At 38.0% G+C, this 14,291-nt stretch overlaps 1 protein-coding gene across 3 annotated transcripts in view; it reads left to right on the top strand.

Annotated features, from left to right (window-relative positions):
• The window catches only part of ELMOD1 (ELMO domain containing 1), a 41,937-nt gene extending 28,675 nt beyond the window's left edge, over positions 1-13,262 (top strand). For 2 of the 3 annotated variants that reach the window (XM_085216260.1, XM_085216259.1), the window contains exons 6-12: positions 974-1,103; positions 3,990-4,123; positions 5,325-5,393; positions 5,682-5,705; positions 8,043-8,093; positions 9,313-9,446; positions 11,887-13,262. In XM_085216260.1, coding sequence (XP_085072386.1) covers positions 974-1,103; positions 3,990-4,123; positions 5,325-5,393; positions 5,682-5,705; positions 8,043-8,093; positions 9,313-9,446; positions 11,887-12,059 — 715 coding nt within the window. In that variant the 3' untranslated portion in view covers positions 12,060-13,262. The remainder of the gene's footprint in view (positions 1-973; positions 1,104-3,989; positions 4,124-5,324; positions 5,394-5,681; positions 5,706-8,042; positions 8,094-9,312; positions 9,447-11,886) is intronic. The other variant, XM_085216262.1, reaches the window with a different exon arrangement.
• The last annotated feature ends 1,029 nt before the right edge of the window (positions 13,263-14,291 follow it).

The following is a 14,291-nucleotide window of genomic DNA, read 5'->3' as shown; positions in this document are numbered from 1 at the left end:
TCAAAAAACGGGCTACAGACACAAACAGCATGCGGTTGCAGCAGGAGAAATGGCCTAATGATGACATCCCTTATTCTGTGTATTAATCTCAAAAGATAAGCAGTGAAAATCCTTCTGCTCAGAACTCTTAATAGTATTAAGGAATAAACAAAATCGTTCACTGTACCAAACAGAACAAATGAAGAACCTGTACAGCTTAATACATATCTATCATCAGTGCAGCCCAGTTCCACTAAAAAAAATAATCCTGTATGTGATCAAATATTGTTATAACCATGGCTGTGGTATACTACGTAACTTGTATTTTACAGTAAAATCTTAACCTAAAACTAGGTAAACTGTAATTGAAAGCCTTAGGAGTCATGTTGGCTTCTTTCTCTCTTTTTTTAATTTTTATGATGCATCAAGTGGATGAACATTACAAAAATAGAAAAAAAGACTCTTACTGTGACTCTTAACAAGAGACAAAAAGAAAAAAAAAACATCTGCCTACAGGCAGATCTTTCAGTTGTGTTACTTCAGGTTTATAGCTTCTTTATGTAGGCTCTCGTGATATGGAAATAAAATGCTTATATTTAGCTTTTTGCTTAGTTTCCCCACTGTTTTTTTAAATTCACTTCCCTGGTCTCAAGGCATTGTTTGGGAAGCTGCCATTTGAACGAGGGGAAAGATTCAGTGATGTGCTTATAACAGATGTTGAAGGCTGCTGTGTACTGTTATAATGAGACTTTTGTATGTGAAAATTGACCATTTCAGTTTAAAAGTCAGTTGTTATTTTTTAAATGCAAAGTAAGACTATGCATTTCATAAAACCTTGTTTAATGTAATATTCATCTCTTGCAAATCTCCTGCAGTAAATAAAACATTGGATTATTAATTTGTTGATGTAATATTACGCATGCTTTAAACAGGTATGTATGCTGTAGTGCTGTGACACATGAGTGAACTGAATTCTGTCTCCTTCCACCCTCAGGCTGGGAGTATCTCTTCAGGCCTGCCTGCTGCAGATCGTTGGGTACAGAAATCTGATTGTAGAGGTTGAAAAGCTGCGCCGAGAGCCGTATGATTCAGAGAATCTGCAACATGAGGAAATGCTTTTGAAGGTAGACACTGATAGAGCATCCTTTATTCATCCCACCTCCAAAGGGCTGGTCTATAAACCTCTTGATGTTTTATCATCTTCCTGCATTGTGTACCTGCTTCAAGATTAGTCTACAAAGCATACTGGGTGTAGCACACTCTGCGTGTAACACCTATGCATACAAAGCAAGAACATCTTCCAAGCGAGCAGCTTATTCCTTGTTGATGAACACATGTTGGTCTGGATTATATCTAGGTGATGAATATGCAGCTCTTACTGCAGATAACAGCTCTGTGCTGTAAGTTCTAGAAAAACAGCAGTATGTCCTACTTACATACAACTTTCTTCAAGATGAGAAGGATATTTTTACCTCTCATAACCAGAATAAACACTTCTTCTCCTTGGCTTCCTGAATTCTTGAAGATAACACTTGTGTATTGGAGATACTAAATGTGTTGGTAAATTCCTATTTACCAATGGAAATAGAAAATAGACCATTCTTCAGTATAATACATGAACAGTTATGAAAGCTATCCCAGTGGAGTTTTAATTCATGATTTAAAGAAAACATTGCATGAAAATAAATGTTTTGAGGAAGGTGATCTTGAAACTGTAAGCAGAGACACAGCTATAGACCTCTTAGATTGTAAAGCAACCGAGGAGAGAATTTTCAGAAGTTTTAAAAAAAACAGGCATACGGTAGTATGGTTCTGTTATTTAAACAAAAATCCTGGAAACTTGAGACAAGTTACTTTTGCTTCTGCTCCCACTCAACTTTTTGTTTTTAGCAACAGGTGATGATGCTATTGTTTTTCATACTGCAATTTGTCACCTAGTGGCTTACACAAATTATAGTGAAAACTTCTGGGAGTGTCACTGTACTGACTTGGGCTTCCAGATACTTTCAGAAATCCCACTGGGCATCCTACATACTTCTCAAATGGTCATAGAATTCCTGTAGGTGTCTGAAAAGCTATTTTTAAGAGTTAGCTCCTTGCTGGGAGGTGGAAGTCTGGCCTGGAAGGAGTCTATCTAGAACCTCTTTTAGCCACAAGGCAGAATAGGGCAGATAGACTTCTGCTGCTGTGCAGTCAAAAGTGTAATTCTCTGGGGCTGGAGAGGACTTCAATTGGAAGGCCACACAAACTTATCAGTGAGGAAGCTCATGTATGGGAGATTGGAGATCCTGGTGCCAACCTACAATCTTGGTCTTTGATAATACCAGGCTCCTGGCTAAAGGTCTAATGTGAAGGTCTTTGGCTCCAAGAAAGCATTCTTAAATTTGTTGTGCATCTACACTGTTTGGAGAGTAAGAAGTAGGGTATGAGGGGATCTCAGGTGGGGAGCACTGGGATCTGGTTCTTTTTTCCTGGTCACCTGGTCTTTGGGGACCTGTTTCTTAGATGTTTATGAAAATGGCAGCTGTAATGTGTAGTCACATAGCATTAAAAACAGAATAAAAGCATAATGGAACCTGAGCATTTGGTGGTGGAGGGGAAGCTAAACAGTATAGCTTAACTATAAAATTCTAGGTGTTGAAAAAAGTATCAGTAACTCCTCATCTCCAGTGTAACCTGTGCAATAGCACTTGTTTACAGCAGGCTTTTTGCTTTCGTCATGTCAAACAAAAATAGAGCCAAGGGTTTAATTCAGCTTTCAGCTCACACTGGGGAAGAATAAGCCAGTTGGTTTTCGTTGCTTCTAGGTATTCTGCTGAGTGATCTCTGCAATGGGTAATTTGAGATCCTAATGTCTATTATTTATTCATGCTTACCAAGAGGGCAATTTATGAATGAGAGGAAAATTAAGTTAATGTGATTGAACTAATAAATAATACTACATTTAGTGTCAGTGAGTGAAGTGTCAGGGAGTGAAAAAGGAAGATGTCAAAGATGATTTAAACAACACATGATGCTTTAGATAGTCATTGCAAACTAAAATCATTGTAAGTTTTAATCTTCTAAAGGTATTTAATTTAAAGTTCAGTTCGAATTGCTAAAATTAATACAGATTCAGAGTGGATTATCTGGAAATGTGCATACTGCTCTTTTTCTTGAAGAGGCTTCATCTGACTGTGTCTTGAGGCCCTACTCACCATCTATGGTTTATGGGGAACACTTATTTCTCAACACACTTCAGAAAGTATGGATTTGTGATACAGCACATAAGATGTGCAGAAAGTTATGCATTTGTCAGGCAGGTCTATTTAGGCTGCTTTTAGGCGCCTAGCAACATGATATTTAAGTACTAGAGACACTGGGCCAGTGCAGCTAAGTGGTTTTTTTCCAGCTGAGGATCTGACTTTGTAAATCATTTTCTTGCTTTTTTGTAATTTAATTTTTATGTGAGATCAATGAATGATTCACCCCTCTGTTAAATATGAAGGTGGAATGTGCTATTATATGGATTTTTGTTTTTATGTTTTCTGATCTGCTCTTTAACGCTGTGGTAGCCAAGTCAGCACTCTCAATTTATAACCCTTCTGGAGACTTGCAAGAGACACTAGGGATAAGATTGCTGCAGACCCTCAGGGACCAGAGGGCTGATTGCTTGCCTCTCTGCCAATGATTTACAGCCAAGTTCCAGCCCATTCCCATCTCAGTGCTTAGGGAGACAGGCTCTAGTTTGAAGCACAAAGCTGAACAAAACAAGCCCTTGTGTGAGATGTTCAGGTCAGAAGGTCTTTGTAGGGCTGAAACAGCCACAATATTTGAGAGCTATTGGAGATTTTGTTTATTTATCTTTTCTTTTCCCTGGCTCTCCTCATACCCAGAAATTTCATTTGTTCTTATGCTCTGGTTGCTGGAATGGCAGTACAATTATGTGAAAACTCACCTTGCTTTTAAGAGCATAAGAAGTCATACTTATGTGTGGAGGTGTAATTATATTCTACCTGTGATCTTTCTAGTTATGGAAATGCTTGAAGCCCAATTCACCATTGAAAGCTCGGATTTCGAAGCAGTGGTGTGAAATTGGTTTCCAAGGTGATGATCCTAAAACAGACTTTAGAGGGATGGGTCTCTTGGGCTTATATAACTTGGTGTAAGTATGCTCCTTTATAGATATATTTGTGTGTCAGAAGCTGTGACAAGCAGCATTATGTGCTGACTTTTTAGCAAGTCTGAAGAAATAACTTCTAAAAGCATTAGGGATTCCATATCAAAAACTTGAAAGAATATTTTCTGTCTCAGTTTTTAGGGAGAGAGGTTTATCTTCTTGAATGGTTCTCCTTTCTTAGAGTATTCCTCATTCAACAAGGTTACACCATTTGCCAAGACTATATATATTTTTTTAAACCCTTTTTAGTTTCTCTGTGAAACAGTAAGTTAACACTCTTCCCACAAGAGAGTAACTGTAAAGTATGTTTTTAACAATATCTACATCGCTTTAGGCAAAATGACCTGGAAGTGGGTGGATGAGAGGGTTATGTTACTGCTCAGCTTTCTTGTTTTCGGAATTCCATGCTGAATTCTTAGGTAAAATACTTGAAATGCAGCCACTGATGGTAGACTTCTGTAGTTGCACTACTTCTTCAATTTCTTTCTGTACCCAAAATCAAGCAACAAATTTATACAACTATTTCCTTCTGCCTTGTGCAGGCCAGAGGTTTGCTAACATCTGGGGCTGGCAGTTTATTTCCTTCAGCCAGTGTATCTACTGCAGGTAGTTACTTAATTTTAGGAAATGTTTTACCCCTTCCTATGAGAGGGAAAAAAAAAAATACTTCCTGCTTTTACACAGTGAAAGACAGAAAGAATCACCAACTTGTTATGTCATTCTCTGTCCAAGATCAGTGAAGGATATGAACTCTTGAATCTGGATTTGAGCTCCCACTGGATAGGAATCCCTCGCACGTATTTAATTTCATAGTCCCCTGTGATGACTTTTACCTCACTTAATGAATCTACCGGATCAAGAAGCCTGATCTGCTCTATCTTGAGCTCAGCAGCCAACGTATACTAGCAGTAAGGAACAGATCTTATGTAGGGCAGGGAGAAAGAGGAGTCTGTTAACCCATGCTCACAAGCAGCTCGTGGAATTGCACTTGTCATTTGAACCTGCTTTTATCTTTCTTTTTGTGGATCTGAGTTTAATGAATTCCAGATGTTAGATGCTACTCATACTGTATAATGCATGTAGTGACACTTAAAAGGGCTGGGGCTGGTGTGTGTAGATGGCTAGATTCCTAAGATATCTTTCATTGTTTTTGTTAACAATTTACCCTAAACATATACATCTGCAGGTATTTTGCCGAATGGGACACTGAGGTAGCCCAACAAGTTCTTTCTGATTCTCTTCATCCTAAATACAGGTAATGCATGAGGCGAGCAAAGAGTAACTTGAGAGAATATTGTGCTGGCTATTGGCCTGGGGAGGGTGCTGTGTGTTCCCTTGGTGGGGTATTGGCATGTGCTATCTGTTTTCAAGTGCTGATCCTGAAAGCTGATCAAATTCAAGAGACACACTTGTATGCTGAAATCTTCAAAATAGTGAAACCTACTGTTAAATGTTTTCACCTAATTTCTAATTTCAAGTGGTTTTATATTTTTATTTACCTTTGTTTTTGTTTTTGTTTTTGTTTTGTCTTTTCATAATGTAGGGAAGTCACTAAGAAGGAAATAAGGTATTTTTTTTTTCTTTTCTCTTAGTTTTATGTGACTACATGTAAATAAGATCAAACCATATTGCACTGCAGTGTTTATAAAACTGAAAACCTTTCTTACAGAACCAAGAGAACCCCATTCCCTTTCTCCAAACGCCACAGTATTAACTCATTAATATGACTGTGCAACACTGGGACCCTCTGAGCATGCTAATATATAAAGAATGAAACCAACCTTCCTTGATGTAGCTGGAGAACTCTGTTTTAGACATATGTAGTACCAAATTTAACTGACAAATTTTAGGTGAACTTTAAGGGGGGATAGGAAATTGTAGACAGTCCAAATACGCTCATACAGCTGTGACTGACTTGGTAATCAAAAGTAGTCTATGCCAAGAGTTTGTTAACACAGCTGAAAAAACTCATTACATTCTCCTCTTACTTATATTCACATACTTTGACTACCTTAGGTAGTGATTGCTCTAAGCTGCCTATTTCAATGTCCTGACTTCTGAGAGATCAGGTGCTTTCAGATGACAAAAAGTTTGCACTGTGAGTAAGATTTATTCTCAGGACTAGGGGAATGGATGCCTCAGCCAGTGCAACAGAAATCAGTTGTCTCAGAATATTTTTTTTCCTTCTACCTGTAACCAGTAGTGATAGATACCCCTATAGCAGGTGCATGTGAATCTTGTAAAACTTTTTAACTCAAAATTTTGTAGTGAAGACCCTAATGGTAATTCTGTGACAAAAAGCACCTGTAGGATCAGAAGCAATGGAAGCACAATAGACTCTAAGCTTTGATTTAAATCCTCGCATTCAGTTTGTCTGGGGCTTCTTTTTATATATTGGCATTCACTCTCTCACTGTAAGCACCCCCCAGATTTGGTCTGCCCTTTATGTATTGTGCTGTGCATGGATGCTTTGTTAATGTGTGCTGATGAACAGGGATTGTCATGATGCTTAAACAGCATCATAGAAAATAGCCAGATTTTCGTTTAACTAAACACAAGACTTACACTGGAAATAGAACAATGTTGCACAAGTGATGAGTGCTCAATGCTGGGCTGGAAATCCTGTGTTCTCCATTTACATGTGTGATTGCCAAGTCTTGCAGTGCTGTGTGAGCATGTGCAGTTTTGATCCCTTGAAAGAACATTCACTAGAAGATGGATGCAGCTCATGGTGCCTGTGGTGTTTTCCTGGTGTGGTTGCTTAGCAGCAGTGCTGATTTCTGACGTGATAATGATCAATGTAGTTTCTATTTTCGTTGAACTGCACTGCCTGTGCACATCCTAAGTGTGCTGCCTTTGTTAACCGTTTGCTTGGGTTTTTTTATTGATGTTATGCTACAACCTACAAAAATGACTACATTTGTTGAGAACAAGTATACATTGGTGTGTACTTATGCACCAAGCCACTTAGGATGCAAAGTTTTGTTCCCACTTATATCACTTGGTAACAGATCAGGATGGGTGTGAACCTCTCTGAATCTTTAATACTTAAAGGAAATATCTCTTAAACACTATACTTGAGTGAAGTCCGGGGCATTGTTTTTAGTGTAAGTATAGTCCAAGAATGGCGCTTTCACATAGTTATCTACGATGTGCAGTCTAAAGCCTGGAAGATCTGTGTTACTTTACCATGCCTAGACTCCCTCCAGACTCTAAATCTTAATCTGCTGGTGAGGTTCAGTCCCTCGCCTGCTTGTAGTTGTGATAAACATGCTAGTTTCTGCTCAACTTATTATATAGATACAGCAAAAGCCTGGTCAGTAAAACGTCAGCTCTTGGTAGCTGCATCATATAGCTTTGTTTAAAATAAATTTAATTAAAAGTGGTTCCCTAACTATTGCATTAAATAACAGCAAACACAGTCCCTTGCATTTGGCTGTTGAGTGGCTTCCAGCTTGGATGGACATGAGAAATATTCTTTCAGTAAAGTTTTTGTTTGCCTCCAAGTGGATGATCATCATGTACGTCTTTGAGAATATGTAAAGCTGAAGTCAACTCATTTTCTTCTTTTGATTTTTTTTACTTTTGTGTAGCTCAGACTTCATTGATGTGGGTCAGCTCTGTGGTCAGTATAGAAAATAATTGGCTTTTACTAGGAGAGGTGTTGTTGTCACATATTTTGTAATGATAACAAAGGATATCAATGATGCCACAAAGCAAGCTATCCATACAGTGTCTCCCTGTACCAATCCATTCAGTCAGAAACGGAGTTAAGTTAGCAGTATCTACAGGAATAAAATGCAGTCTGTGTTTGTTTAATGTTACAATAGCAAATAAATGGAAAGGAAATATTTGTCTACTAGTACTTCCTGGTAATATCTGGGTTTTATTTGATTTTTTCCAGCCAGTTCAGCAAAGTTGAATGGGAGAAGAAAAAGTTTGATAAGGCAATTGGGTAAGTTTAAAAGACTTCCATGTCTGTGGCAACTTCAAACTGTTAACACTGATGCTGTGTATTTGAAGGAAACAGGGAGTTGTCTGGGCTATTTCTTTCAGGAATTTCTAGCACACATGCTGATATGCACTGTCTTAACCACATCTTGATTTTGATCAAAGATTACTGGATAAATCTACTTTGAAGTATGAATTAGGCGTGGGCAAAATCTTGTCGCAAAGAGAAAGCTTTTTCTGTGTGCTATGAATAGTGCAGTTATAAATGTCTTTTAATTCTTCTTAGTACATAATATGATCACGTCTCTCTCCTCTGTCAGAGACAGGTTCTAATCTGCTTTCAAGAAAGTATAATTACGAGTGTATCTGAGAATCTATAATACCTTCTTTTAATGGCTGTATTTCACTGTTCTGTGGAATTTCCCATTAGGCCTTACATTGCAGCTAACTTACAGATTTACTTTTTTTACTGCTGGAACATACAAAACTAAATAAGTTTCCTTTGCTTTCTTTTTTTGGGAAATGGTCATTGCCAGAAATATTGAGTTCTTTAGACAGCAGGTTTACAAATGAAAAAAAAAAACCTGCTAATTTGTAAATATACTTTACTTGTTGATCTCTTAGCAGGACAGAGTTTTGCTTCATAGGTCAGATATTTTAATTCTCTTCCCAGCATGCCCTGATTTAGGATTTTGCCTTTGTATCTAGTTCTCTGTCGGGAAGAAATGGGAATGACTCAGTGGGTTTCTCTCATGGGCTTTTTAGCCTTATGAGTATCATTATAGAACCAATTGTCTAACCCTGATGTTCCCAACAGTGGTTTTCCAGTTGGGCCAAGAGGTTAAAATAGTGAATATTAGGTCACCTTGCAGGCACAGCCACCATGTGGAGTGCTTACCCCATGTCAGAAACAAGATCAGGGACTCCTGGGTTATTTATTTATTCCGCAGGAATTAACATGTGCTGCTCCACTGAAAATGCAGGCACAGTGGTGAATCTCCTTTTTGACTGTGACTATATGTCTCACTAAGGAAACACTGCCATTAGAGGGCACAAAATAGATAGGATAAATGTTTGTTCCAGTTTTTCACCTCAGCTGGAAGCCAATGAGGTCGAGGATTAATACACTTCAGTATCACACCATCTGCAGAGTCGGTGTCAGAGTTTCTTACAGCCTGTGGAAAGAAAACAAGCTCTCAACAAATACTTGATTATTTTTACAGCTACTCGTTTGCCATTGTGGGCATTAACATAACAGACCTTGCGTATAACCTGCTTGTGAGCGGAGCTCTGAAGACCCATTTCTACAACGTTGCTCCAGAGGCACCGACACTCACTCACTTTCAGCAGACCTTCTGTAAGTGGGGAAACGGGACGGCTACTTGATCTGTGTTCTTATTACTGTTATTTTATCTACCCTTGCAGATAGCAGACACATCTGCTGACACAGTGCAGATACTGTCATGCTGGTCTTGCTGTCCTGTCTTTGTGATCCAGTACTTAGTTGCAACACATGCTACCACCGAACCAGGGAGTGAAACAAAGTGCCAAAAAAAAAAAAAAAACTTGAACTGGTGACCTTCCTACATGCTTAAGTTGTTTTTAAATATAATAAGAAGAAAGAACTTAAGCTTTTAAAGAGTTTCTAAAGATACTTTCCCCATAAATCCATCTTAGATATCTTCATTTACATACAAATGTTTCCCTGCACCTTTCAGGAGACTTGTCCATCCTCAGGATTAATTGTTTTTTCCAGCCTTCTCCCTTGTATTCAAGCATTCCTTCTATAGCACATACCTATTGTTCATCTTTGCCAGAAGTGTGCAACAGCAAGCACCACATTTCTAATGTTTTTCAAAGTATAATCAAGGGACTAATACTAAGACAAGATGTGCTGATTTCCCTGTTTATTCAGAAAAAAGCAATGGAAACCAACAACGAAAATTAAAAAAAAAAAAAAAAAAAAAAAAAAGCAGCTTTGCAAGTTGACTTCATAGCAGATTTTGTTTTGTTTTCCTGCTATAATACTCATTACCTAACTAGATAAGCAGTAAATATTAGTGACTGTGCATCTTTTATTAAATAATATAGGGATACACTTTTGTGATGGTTTCTGGGTTACTGCCCTAAGCACGCCGGCTGGCAGGAACTTGGGCTGTTTAGTGGTTACACTTCTGTCTTTGGTGATGGTCAGGTTCATAAATAAAGAACAGATGAGTACCTAAATATCCACTTGTACACTTTCAGATCTTTTTTCTTTTTTCCATTGGGATAATTACTCTGTCTTTTTACCAAGTCCCTAACCTGCCCATAGCCTTGTGAATGGATGCGTCTAGTATGATTGGTTTTAATCCTGTATCTTCAGATCACACATAGAGTTCTGTGTTCAGGTTTTCTGCATTTGTTTATTTGTTTGTTTGTTTTCCTTCCCATGCCACTTCATTTAGTATAAGAGAACTTTTTTTACTACCTCTAGTGTGTCTTGCTGTTAGTATCGAAGTCTTGGCTGAAGGTGGGACTGATCTGCTGGCCAGGCATAGGTCTGATCCCCAGGACCAGTGTGTCCACTGCAGGGACCAGCATTGCCATTCCATCACAGCAGCACCACAGGGAGAGCTGCTTTTGGCAACTCCTCCTTCTGCAGCTCATGCACATGGAATAAGTAGGGTAGAACTTACACAAGCATCCGGGCAGGAAAGTATAAGCAATGCACAGAACTGTATAGCTCAGCAGCATGGTCAGCTGAAGTACAGAAGTACCTTTTGGAAACAGATTTTGGGAGATGAAGATCTAATGTTTTACATTTTATATAGTGATTTATTTTTTTTAAGGGGTTTTAACTGAGCTTTTCTTTGAAAAAATCATCTCTTGGAATGAAATATAGGCTGTTGAAATATATAGATCCAAAGATGTGGGCATGGTGGTAATGAGTTGTCAGTTGGACTAGATGATCTTAGAAGTTTTTTCCAACTTTATGATTCTATGTGTTCAAGATGCCTTTTGAATGGAGTTTCTCAAATTCATAATGAGAAACTTTGCAAACATACAGTGAAATTTAAGTTAGAAATATGTGTGTATATTTGTAGCTAATTGTAATGCAATAGAAAGAACTGGATAAAAGCAACTAAGCCTCTTGTGCAACAAATGACATCACTTCTTGGACACACATAACCTGCATGTTTCACTTTATTGGAATGAGAGGTTACATATCCCTGATGGCTCATATAATCATAGAACCAAGAATGTAATCATTATCATCTTCCCCTACTCATTAGTTTAATCTTTTATTTTGTGTTATTTAACATGGTCGAATGAAGTTAACAACTCATCATCCATATATATGTCAAGATGCTTAATGAGTTCTGTTAACTATTGGAAGTTCTGCCAATATTCATCAAACCTTGAGCTTGCTTCTAAGTTAACTTTCTAAAAAATCTTCCTGAAATTAAGGAGGAATATTCTTACATCAAATAGCCTTGCTAAGCATATGATCAGATGTTTTCCTGGAATGAATTTCCAGCTGTTATATTAAGTGTCCAGCATGTGCAGTGCCAGTGCCATGGCAGCAAACTCTGCCAGTTCTTTTACTGTCACAAGCCATAAGTCATGTACGTGCCTTATACTGCAGCAGTCTTACAGGTGGATTTAGTCTTATCCCTGTAGTTCTATGAAGTGCCAGATCTTGGTGATCAGAATTCTTTGCACACATCATAATTATGAATTGCCAGTTCTCTTTTAATTTCATGTGATTTAAAATACTGCATTTCTCTTTTTTTTTTTTAATTATTCTTTTGTAGGCTACCTAATGCATGAATTCCACAAATTTTGGATTGAAGAGGATCCACTGGATATAATGGAGTTCAACCGCGTCAGAGAGAAATTTCACAAGCGAATCTTGAAACAGCTCCAGAACCCCGAGATGGCTCTGTGCCCTCACTTTGCTGCATCAGAAAGTTTAATCAATATGTAGTTATTCACGTGATTTTATTTGGAAACACTCTTTCACTCTTGTGTTAGATCACTGTTTAGACCATCACTAGCATACTGAATGACCATGGCAATTGTATGCATGTTTTTGGTGCAGTATTCATCTAATTTTGTCACAAGTACTTGATCCCCTTATGCTTCTCTTGGGGGATTTCTCATTTTAAATGGGTGCTCATATTGCGGCATTATGCAGTGTTACATTCTGAACTGATGTCTGGGTATCAGAGTTTTTCTATTTTTTTAGACTTTCCTCATAATTCAGCATCAAAAAATTGAATTGTATTTCTCTAGTTGTGTTTTGTATATGTGGAATATGTGGCTGGATCTTGTATTGTGAAAGCTTTTTAACTTCTTGGTATGTTTTAAGATAACTACTGGCATTTCAAGCAAAATGTATGTTTGGACCTCGTCTAGGAGATAATATGTGTAACTTAATCTGATGTAGACAAACACATTAAAGTCCAATTTTCTCCATGCAGCCATATATGCTTAATGCAGAATTAATGAGGCTTCCTAGATACAAGTTTCAGTAAGAAGTTTATGCAGAATTACAATCAGGCTGTACAGCTGCATGAATACCAAATGATCTGGTGATGCTAATGTACTCCCAGTGAAGTGCAATCACTCACAACTACTGGATACTGGTAGGGGCCAAAAAATGTACTGTCGGATTGTCAGCACCAACACCACCATGCTGAAGCACAGTTTAAATTCCTGCACGTTCCCTTGGGCTGTACAGGGCTTGGTATTCTTTGTCACATGTTGGAAGGTGATGTGATTTGATTACATTGTGCTTGGTGAATTCAGAGGAGCAGAAATCAATATATTTTTTTGAACTACTCAAACTGTAGCTTTGGTTGTCAGTTCAGTTCATAAGGACTGGGAAAATTAATTGACTCAAAGTTTTAGAGAAAACCCACCTGAGTTTCCCAGACTACTTAAAAAACAAGAAATGGCAAGCTGCATTTTTTCTAAAATCAGAAATGAGTGAAAAGTGTCTGACACTAAGAATGTGTAGCATATTGAACAGCATCTACCATGGCATTTCATACCCATGGTATTTTTTACCTTCTAAGCAAGCAATTTTAGTATTATGTTTGTGAAAATCACTTGCATACGGAGATTAAACTTGCAGTGGTGTCCAATTACTTGTGAATTATATGAATAAATCATATGTCATTCTAAATGGAAGCACTATGGGTTTTATTTTGCAGATATGGAGTAGTGGATAAAAGGGTTATGACAGCTCTGTGGTATTTTCTTAGTCTGGAGAATGATGTAAATTTACCTGGATCAGGTTTGTTACAGCATTTCTAGTTATGGTGTGAAGGATTCAGTTTGTTATAGCATTTCTAGTTATGGTGTTAGGCATCACAAAATAAATAAGCTTTGTATTTAAGCTCCCATCTCTTAGCTCAAATGTGAGGTGGGAATCGGGACTTCTCTGCAGGGCTAAGAATTTGCATTCTTTGCAGAGATGATCAACAGAATTCTGTAGGTGTTACAATAACTAGCGTTCTCTGATGACTTGAGAAATACAGTGCTGGAGATATTAGCTATTGCATATTTTGAATGAAAATATAATGAATAAAAAATGTGTTGAACTTGTAAATAATCTATGATAACAATACATCAAATATTGATGACTTTTTTAAAGACTCTTGAAGCCTCTAATGTTCTCTTGCAACAGTTTTCATTGTTTCAAATCTTAGCCTCTCACCTTCCCTGGCTCTCATACTCCCCTTCTTTCTGCAACACATTAATTAGTCTGCACTGGTTTATTTTTAATCTTCTGCATGGGAGTTAATGGAGCTGGTGTGAAGGTCCCTGCCACCTTCTCACTGGTGTGATCTTCTCAATTGCCGTGCCCTGCCAAGTTGTCCCAAAATGTCAACTTCAAATAAAATCAGCAAATGTCATCTGGCCCCATGTCAGATTGTGTCACTATAATGTAGCTGCTGTGGGTGATTTCTTTCCTGTCTTGCAGGGAGATGGGTTTAATGAAGCTATGCACGAAGTTCCTTCTCCCGTTGAACCCCTGCATGCTGGTGCCTATGGAGCTTATTTTGCTGCCTGTTCTTACGTCAGCTGTGTGCTGTGACATCCTGACTCTCCATTACCTTGTCAGACCTGGGGTTATGAGTGCCCCGTGACTGCCAATGTGGCAGTGCTCCAGGATGAAACTTAAAACCTACAGTGGAAACCAAAATGTTTA

The sequence above is a fragment of the Meleagris gallopavo genome, chromosome 1 (assembly GCF_905368555.1).
Source record: "Meleagris gallopavo chromosome 1, MGAL_WU_HG_1.1, whole genome shotgun sequence".
Taxonomy (NCBI): Eukaryota; Metazoa; Chordata; class Aves; order Galliformes; family Phasianidae; genus Meleagris; species Meleagris gallopavo.
Note: the sequence above shows the minus strand (reverse complement) of the source record. Positions and strands in the feature narration are given on the sequence as shown.